General features: G+C 33.4%; 1 protein-coding gene across 1 annotated transcript; it reads left to right on the top strand.

Annotated features, from left to right (window-relative positions):
* The first annotated feature begins 2939 nt into the window (after positions 1–2939).
* On the top strand, positions 2940–8997 carry LOC143049898 (N-lysine methyltransferase KMT5A-like). Its single transcript, XM_076223665.1, has 3 exons — positions 2940–3092; positions 7308–7509; positions 8905–8997. The coding sequence occupies exons 1-3, from the start codon at positions 2977–2979 to the stop codon at positions 8983–8985; spliced, it is 399 nt and encodes a 132-aa protein (XP_076079780.1). The 5' UTR covers positions 2940–2976; the 3' UTR covers positions 8986–8997.
* Positions 8998–9993: the final 996 nt, after the last annotated feature.

The following is a 9993-nucleotide window of genomic DNA, read 5'->3' as shown; positions in this document are numbered from 1 at the left end:
AGTTATGAGATATTGACTTGGCACATACCAAAACCTAATGAGGTCAGGTGAATCCTGTTTGACTGACATAAAGACCTTGAAAAAAAATCCATATACCAAATGAAGTTATATACTTATTTATTCTCATAAATAATCAAATAATTCACATGGCAAAAATATTTTTTTTTATGCCCCACCTACAATAGTAGAGGGGCATTATGTTTTCTGGTCTGTGCATCCATCTGTTCGTCTGTCTGTCTGTTCTTCCATTCGTCTGTCTGTCTGTCTGTCTTGCTTCAGGTTAAAGATTTTGGTCAAGGTAGTTTTTGATGAAGCCGAGGTCCAATCAACTTGGAACTTAGTACACATGTTGTTTATGATATGGTCTTTCTAATTTGAAAGCCAAATTAGACTTTTGACCCCAATTTCACTGTCCATTGAACATAGAAATTGAAAGTATGAGTTTTAGGTTAAAAATTTTGGTCAAGGTAGTTTTTGATGAAGTTGAAGTCCAATAAACTTGAAACTTAGTACACATGTTCCCTATGGTATGATCTTTCTTATTTTAATGCCAAATTAGATTTTTTACCCAATTTAATGGTCCATTGAGCATGGAAAATGATAGTGCGAGTGGGGCATCCATGTACTTTGGACGCATTCTTATTTTCAAAGCAGTGGCTTGCAAAATGTTTCTCATTTACATATATGAAGGCATACTAATTATATTATAAATACAAAATTGTACATTATTTGTTCATTTCCTACATTCAAGTGCACTCCAGATGAAGAAGCTCGCCAAGATATTCAACTGGCTCAAGATAAGGATGGATTTGTTGTGAGACAAATTGATAATGTTAAAGGTATTTAAATAAATTTAATTTAATTTAGAAATTGTCTTTTCCACATGACATCAATATATATTTGAAAATGATAAGAGATGAAAGCTAGAAATTTCCATGCCACAGTTTGCTGGGAGAGGGAGTTTAACGAAACAAAAATTTATATACTGCATGTATTGCAAAGATCGTCGTCTTGCGTCGTCGTCGTCCGAATACTTTTAGTTTTCGCACTCTAACTTTAGTAAAAGTGAATAGAAATCTATGAAATTTTAACACAAGGTTTATGACCACAAAAGGAAGGTTGGGATTGATTTTGGGAGTTTTGGTTCCAACAGTTTAGGAGTTAGGGGCCAAAAAAGGGCCCAAATAAGCATTATTCTTGGTTTTCCCACCATAACTTTAGTATAAGTTAATAGAAATCTATGAAATTTAAACACAAGGTTTATGACCATAAAAGGAAGGTTGGGTTTGATTTTGGGAGGTTTGGTCCCAACAGTTTAGGAATAAGGGGCCCAAAGGGTCCAAAATTGAACTCTGTTTGATTTCATCAAAATTTGAATAATTGGGGTTCTTTGATATGCCGAATCTAACTGTATGTAGATTCTTAAGTTTTGGTCCTGTTTTCAAATTGGTCTACATTAAGGTCCAAAGGGTCCAAAATTAAACTTAGTTTGATTTTAACAGAAATTGAATCCTTGGGGTTCTTTGATATGCTGAATCTAAAAATGTACTTAGATTTTTTATTATTGGCCCAGTTTTCAAGTTGGTCCAAATCCGGGTCCAAAATTAAACTTTGTTTGATTTCATCAAAAATTGAATATTTGGGGTTCTTTGATATGCCAAATCTAACTGTGTATGTAGATTCTTAATTTTTGGTCCCGTTTTCAAATTGTTCTACATTAAAGTCGAAAGGGTCCAAAATTAAACTAAGTTTGATTTTAACAAAAATTGAATTCTTAGGCTTTTTTGATATGCTGAATTTAAACATATACTTAGATTTTTGATTATGGGCCCAGTTTTCAAGTTGGTTCTAATCAGGATCCAAAATTATTATATTAAGTATTCAGCAATAGCAAGAAATCTTCAATTGCACAGTATTGTGCAATAGCAAGCAATTTTCAATTGCACAGTATTGCGCAGTAGCAAGAAATATCTAATTGCACAATATTGCGCAATAGCAAGAAATTTTCAATTGTAGTTATCTTTCTTTGTCCAGAATAGTAGTTGAATCAACTTAAATCATTGTTTTATACAATATACAATGTATATTCACTTTTACTACCAACTGATAAATTAAAACAATCTTTACCATTCAGTGATAACAAGCACTTTATTTTACATTTTGATATTTTATGATGTATTTAAATGAGTAGTTATTGTTGCAAACTCCATTAGGAATTTGAATTGAGATCAGTTTTGGAAAAAGGGAAAGGTGGATGTGACAAAAAAAGGGGGGTTAAATTTTTCTCATTTCAGATTTCATAAATAAAAAGAAAATTTCTTCAAACATTTTTTTGAGAGGATTAATATTCAACAGCATAGTGAATTGCTCAAAGGCAAAAAAAATATTTTAAGTTCATTAGACCACATTCATTCTGTGTCAGAAACCTATGCTGTGTCAACTATTTAATCACACTCCAAATTTAGAGCTGAATCCAGCTTAAAAGTTGTGTCCATACTTGCCCCAACTGTTCAGGGTTCAACCTCTGCGGCCGTATAAAGCTGCGCCCTGCGGAGCATCTGGTTACCCATTGAACCTCTTTATAAACATCAACAAGACAGCAGCCTATTAACATTAAAACACAATACATTTTAAATGTCTCACTTATTGGTCAGCATGCAGTCTTCAACAATAAATCATTTATTCACTAAAAAAAAAAGGGCAGATCATGCAGTTCCAACTTTCAACTTGCTTTAGTAGATAGCGGTTTAAGTTCACTCTTTTCTCACCTGATAATATGACATGAACATGTGGTATGATTGCCAATGAGACAACTCCACAAGAGACTAAATGACACAGATATTAACAGTTATATTTTTATTCCAGGATTTTGTGTGTTTTTTTTAAACTAAATTTAGAGAGAAAAAAAACATTGTCTTATCTGATTTAGGTAAAGGAGTGTTTGCTTCAAAGTTTTTCAAGAAAGGTGACTTTCTAATGGAATATCATGGGGAATTGATAAGTGGCAATGATGGTAAAAGACGGCTCACACAATATCCAAATTCCGTTGGAAGTTACATCATGTTCTTCAGATTTGCAGAAAAAGAAATGTGGTAAGTATATCATTTTATTCTGGTATCACCTAAGTTGGACAAAGGTATACAGAAAAACACATTAGTTTACATTACATTGCATATATGTACGTTTGTTGAGGAAGCATTAAATATGAGTTTTTTTACAACAGTATGATCAGTATAGCCGACAGGTTAACATCAGAGAGAATCCAGTTTGTCATTTATTAAGTCTCCCAAACAAAGTTTGGAGACTTATTGTTTTTGCTCAGTTCTTATTATTTTTATTATTCTTCTTCTGCTTCTTTTTCTTTTTCTTTTTCTTTTTCCTTTAATTTTTTCTTTTTCTTTTTCTTCCACCACTTTAAAAAAATGAACTTGTCCGCAGCGTTTCTCCAAAACCACTTGTCAGATTTACTTAGGGTTTCATAAAATGTTAGATTAATATGTCTAGGTGAGCCATCAATCGTATGTTTGTGCATTGAGGTCTATTAAGGGGTATTTTGGGGGGCCGAAAGTAGGAAGGGGTTTACTATAGAACCCTATAATATTTTATTTTTGAAAATTTTCAAATGAATATAACTTGAAAACTTTAAGTGATAAACACACACAGTCTTCAGAAATGATCATAGGACAATGAAACAAATCACATGAAATAAAGGGGAATCAATTTGAGAATGTGCTATTATCTTGTAAACAGTACATATCACCCACCCCTAAACCATATAAATTCTTGAAGGGGACTATTAAACAAATCAAATGAAATTTAAGGGAAGTCCCTAGGGGTCACCCCCCCTCAATCAATTTGAGAATGTGCTATTATCTTGTAAATGGTCCAGATCCCCACCCCTAAACCATATATATTCTTGTAGGGGACAATAAAACAAATGAAAAGAAATAAAAGGGAAATCCATAGGGGGTTACCCCACCCCCTCTTATTGAAAACTTGTAAATTGTCCATATCCCCACCCCTTAACCATGTATATCCTTGTATGCAACAATAAAACACATCAAATGAAATATAGAGAGAATCCATGGGGGTTATCCCCACCCCGTTCAAATGAGAATGTTTTATAATCTTGTAAACGATCCAGATCCCCATCCCTAAACCATATATATTCTTGTAGGGAACAATGAAATAAATCAAATGAAATTGAAGGAGAGTCCCTTGGGGTCACCCCCACCCCATTCAATTTGAGAATGTGCTATTATCTTGTAAACGGTCCAGATCCCCACCCCTAAATCATATATATTCTTGTAGGGGACAATAAAACAAATGAAATAATTAAAGGGAAGTCCATATGGGGTCACCACACCCTCTCTTGTTTGAAAACTTGTAAACGGTCTAGTTTCCCAACCCGTAAACCATATATATTCTTGTATGGGACAATTAAACAAATCAAATGAATATGGGAGCTTTGTTTGGGAGACTTCATAACAGCATCCTGATACAATTAATTCTTGTAATTCAAATGAATTGGCACAATTTTCGAAGTTTAGATTTCTGTTTTTGGTTCATAATAGCATTAAATTTTAAAAGATTACAGTTCGTTATGTATTTCTTGTCAATAAGTAGTGTTCTATCTGTCAAGAGACTGCTACATTCCATTACATAGCTGGTATTCGTCACTTATAGCACTCTTAAGTCAATTCAAATTTTTGCAATTAAAGGCATGTTTAATTGATAAAACTTTCACAGATTTCCCAATAAACTCTTCAACCTACAAGCCAAGGGTGTTTAATTGTTTAAACATGGCTATTGTTTATTGATGGAAAAAAGCAAACACCCTCTACCACAATACCCTAAAATTAGTCATCAAACAGCTTCTTTTTATGCCCTATTTATTCTGCCCCATTTAGGGGCATTATGTTGTTTGGTCTGCATCCGTTTTTTATTTCGTCTGCCTGTCTGTCATGTTGAAGGTTAAAGTTTTTGGTGGAGGTAATTAATAGTCATTACTAAACTCATACACTTGTTTATAAATAACATCTTGGATGTAAAGAATATTATTTATAAAAAATAAAAATAATACCAAAAAAAAAAAAAAGATTTGATGAAATAAAAATCTATTTACATATTTTTTCCAACGGTAAATTTGGGAAAATGTAATATATACTCGTTGTCAATATCTGTAGTAAAAGACAGATTGGAACATACCAGAAATATATCAATTTCGGGATTTATTTCCTTTCTTGATATTCAATGACAGCAATTTAAAGAATAAACTGCTCAAGTTGTCCGCTTAAGGGGTATTCTTGACAGTTAAAACAGACTTATAATTGCAATCAAAAATAGGAAAAGATGACATAAAATTCTTTTTGTCTTTTTTTTTTAAACAACTTTGGTCAAATAGCTAAAGTATTATACGCTGTGAGACGAAGACTGCCTCATGTTACAAAGTTTCCATCAGTTACATGACCAATATCCTTGACCTCAGTTTCATGGTTCAGTGACTACTTGATTAAAAAGGTTTTGTGATGTTGAATTCCCACCTATTATAAGTAATAGAATAATTACCGGTATATTTGATTTTTGCGTACCTTGCAAGGTCATCTTTGGACTTTGATAAATTGTTGAAAAACACTGTTATACAGACTTTTTTCGTATATGCCTTCAGATATTGGGCTGATTTATAGCTCACCAGGGCTCGGAAGTGTCCCATGTGAGGTTATGCCATCACTTGGCGTCCGTCGGCGTCTGTCGTCGTAAACTATTAAAAAAGTTTCTCATCTGAAACTACGGGGACAAATTCCTTCAAGCTTTAAGGTAATGTTCCTTAAGGTATCTAGTTTTTAAATTGTATCTGAAGTTTTTATTCATCAACAAACATGGCCGCCATAGCTAAAAATAGAACAAAGGGGGTCAAATGCAGTTTTTGGCCTATATCTCAAAAACTAAAGCTTTTAGAACAAATCTGACACGGGTTAAAAGTGTTCAATTGGTCAAGATCTATCAGCCCTGAAATTTTCAGAAGAATCAAACAACCCGTAATTGGGTTGCTGCCACTGAATTGGTAGTTATAAGGAAATTTTGCAGTTTTTTTGTTATTATCTTTAATATTATTATAGATAGATATAAACTATAAACAGCAATAATGTTCAGCAAAGTAAGACCTACAAACAAGTTAAAATGACCATAGTTGTCAATTGACCCCTTAAGGAGTTATTGCCCCTTAAAGACAATTTTACACGAAGTTTTGATCCATTGACAAACACTGCAACCATGGCTAAAAATAGAATATAGGGGTCAAATGTAGTTTTCGGCTTATATCTTAAAAAAATAAAGCTTTTAGTGCAAATCTGACATGGGGTTAGATTTTTGAATTGGTCAAGATCTATCAGCCCTGAAATTATCAGACGAATAAAACAACCCACGGAATTGGTAGTTTTAACAAAATTTTTGCAGTTTTTAGCTCACCAGGCCCAAAGGGCCAAGTGAGCTTTTTCTTGTCACTTGGCGTCTGGCGTCATTGTCGTCTCCATCGTCGTCTGTCATCGTTAACTTTTACAAAAATATTCTCTGAAACTACTGGGCCAAATTAAACCAAACTTGGCTACAATCATCATAAGGGCATCTAGTTTTAAAAATGTGTCCAGTGACCTGGCAAACAGATCAAGATGGCCACCATGGCTAAAAGTAGAAAATGTAGATATTGGGTTATAACTCTGAAACCAAAGCATTTAGAGCAAATCTGACATGGGAGTAAAATTGTTTATCAAGTCAAGATCTATCTGCCCTGAAAATTTCAGATGAATTGAACAGCTGGTTGTTTGGTTGCTGCCTCTGAATTGGTAATTTTTAAGGAAATTTTGCCGTTTTTGGTTATTATCTTGAATACTATTATAGATAGTGATTAACTGTAAACTGCAATAATGTTCAGCAAAGTAAGATCTACAAATAAGTCAACATGACTAAAATGGTCAGTTGACCTCTTAAGGAGTTATTGCCCTTTATAGTCAATTATTAACAATTTTCATTAGTTTTTGCAAAATATTTTGCTCTGGAACTATTAAGGGCCAAGTTCATTATAGATGGACAAAATTGTAAGTAGCAAGAATGTTCAGTAAAGCAAGATCTCCAAACACATCACCATCACCTAAACACAATTTTTTTTCATGAATCCATATGACGATCTGTTTTCTTTGTTTGATATGCATATAGACCAAGGTAAGTGACACAGGCTCTTAAGAGCCTCTAGTTTATTTTATGATATTTCACCAGTTTTGCTTGATTTTATATGCACTTATTTTTTGTAGTGTTGATGCAACATTCTCTAAAAGAATCGGAAAGTACGTAAACGATGGCATAAAAAGTTGCCAAAATGCCAGAGTTAGAAGGATCATTGTAGACACCATACCAAGGGTTGCTATATATGCTGTACAGGATATTTCCCCTGGAACTGAAATTTTGTACGATTATGGTGTAAATGACCTTCCATGGAGGCAAAGTACTTCAAAAGTAAGTACTTAGAAGGAATATGTTTTGCCATGTATTTTCAAGGCAATTACTTTTTGCCCTTCTGCTATCCTAAGACTCATTATTTGTGAGCTACATGTAATGCCAAACTGATCATTGTTTCAAAAATTTAGAATGATCTGCATACAGAGGTCTTCTTTTAGAGATTCGAACCACTGAATGGAATGAAACTAACCATTGCATAAATGTTCCTTATGAGGGGCTGATGAAGTGTTTGTACTTTGTTGGGATTAACTGTTCAAGATAGCATCCTGGTGTTTTTATTAAAATATTGGTCCTGTGTTTAACCAAATTTGACCTCTATCATTATTTGGGTATATGTATTATTTTCATCTATGTGTTTAACCAAATTTGACCTCTATCATTATTTGGGTATATGTATTTTTTCATGATTTTCAAAACCACAGTAGAGTCAGATGACACATTTAGATTCCGGACAATAACTTTAGTTTTAGTGAATGAATATCTATAAATTTTTACATGAAGGTTCAATACCACTAAAGAAAGGTTGTGATTGATTTTGGGAGTTATGGTTTCAATAGTTTAGGAATTAGAAGCCGAAATAAGCATTTTTGTAGTTTTCAAACAATAACATGTGTTTAATGTTTAAGTGTATGCATCCCTCTGAAATTATACTATAAGCTTCCATACCATGAAGGGATGGTTAGTATTGACTTGGGCAGGGGGGGGGGGGGTGTTATGGCTCAAAATGTTTTGGAATTAGGGGCAAAAAAGGGGGGAAACTAGGATTGTCTGGTCAATGGACAATTATGACAATTTAAAAGCAGTGTAAGGGAGCAAAAACATTTAACATACAATGTTGGGTATGTTTGGCATTTACCTCATTTACACTACTTGTAAAATATGTATAAAGTAATGTCAGGTTTTGGACTAATTGGCAAAAAAAGGGGGATGGTAGTAGTTTTCATTTTTTCCCCCAAATTTCTCAAATTCCACATTTTTGAAGAAGAAATCTTTAATTGCACAATACTGTGCAATAGATTTGTAAGATCTTGACATTTGTTTTGTGTCAGAAACTCATATTGTGTCAAAGATTTGATCACAATCCAAATTCAGAGATGTATCAAGCTTGAATGTTGTGTCCATACTTGCCCCAACTGTTCAATGTTTGACCTGTGCGGTCGTAAAAATCTGCGACCTGCGGAGCTCCTGGTTTAAATGATTTATGTCCTTTAGAAATTTTAAATAAGTGTTATGTGGAGGAAATTAGAACTCTGTTATTTTATCCCCTAATATATCTTTATATGCAAGCAAAACATTTGTTTTAAATGCCAAGCTTATTTTCACCAAATGTAGGTATTCAAGAAACTATTCATGCATACATAATTGAAAAAGTTTTCAATAATTTGTTTTCAGACAACCCAAAGGTGCTCTGTAGTATTGGAGAAGATGTGTTTAGCTGATCTTAAAGGTTTATTTTACCTTAGTAGTATTTAATTTAAATGTTTTTTTCACATCCAAAAAGGTTAAAACTTTATATGTCACTTCTGAAATTAAGAAAAAAAAAATAACTAAAAGACTTCATGAAATGCAAGTGTAGACAAATATAGAAAAAAAATTGAAATTGTCCTGCAGTGGTAATACCAAATATTCATTTATTTGAGCTGTTCACTTAGGCTGCTAAATATAGCATTGCAATATTAACTCTTTTTTTTTCCCTTTTATTTTAGATTTTTAAACTTTGAGTGTAATTTTGTAAATTACATATGATTTTGACCTTCTGGGTTTTGAGTTTCTTGTTTATCCCTAATCAAATCACAAAATCAAAAGCTCAATTATATCAGACAAATTGATGCAATTGTCATATTCCTGCCTTGGTATAGATCATAGGCATGACATCAATAAAAAAAATATCTGAAAATTTCTGACACACAAATAAAAAGAAATGAGGAGTGTCAATTTTGAAGATTTTTAAAAGTTAAGTTTATTTATTGCTGTTTGAAAATTTGAAAATAATGCAATGTTATTTAATAATATTTTTTTTTCTCAAAAAACAGAGAATGATGTTCTGTCAACAGAACTTGCTGCTAACCAGTCTGTCACAGAAGATGATATTATGTCAACACAACTTGCTGCTGACCAGTCTGTCACAGAGGATGATATTTTGTCAACACAACTTGCTGCTGACCAGTCTGACACAGAGGATGATATTTTGTCAACACAACTTGCTGCTGACCAGTCTGTCACAGAGGATGATGTTTTGTCAACACAACTTGCTGCTGACCAGTCTGTCACAGAGGATGATGTTTTGTCAACACAACTTGCTGCTGACCAGTCTGTCAAAGAGGATGATGTTTTGTCAACACAACTTGCTGCTGACCAGTCTGACACAGAGGATGATGTTTTGCCAATACAACTTGCTGCTGACCAGTCTGTCACAGAGGATGATGTTTTGCCAATACAACTTGCTGCTGACCAGTCTGACACAGAGGATGATGTTTTGTC

The sequence above is a fragment of the Mytilus galloprovincialis genome, chromosome 10, assembly GCF_965363235.1.
Source record: "Mytilus galloprovincialis chromosome 10, xbMytGall1.hap1.1, whole genome shotgun sequence".
NCBI classification, from domain to species: Eukaryota; Metazoa; Mollusca; class Bivalvia; order Mytilida; family Mytilidae; genus Mytilus; species Mytilus galloprovincialis.
Note: the sequence above shows the minus strand (reverse complement) of the source record. Positions and strands in the feature narration are given on the sequence as shown.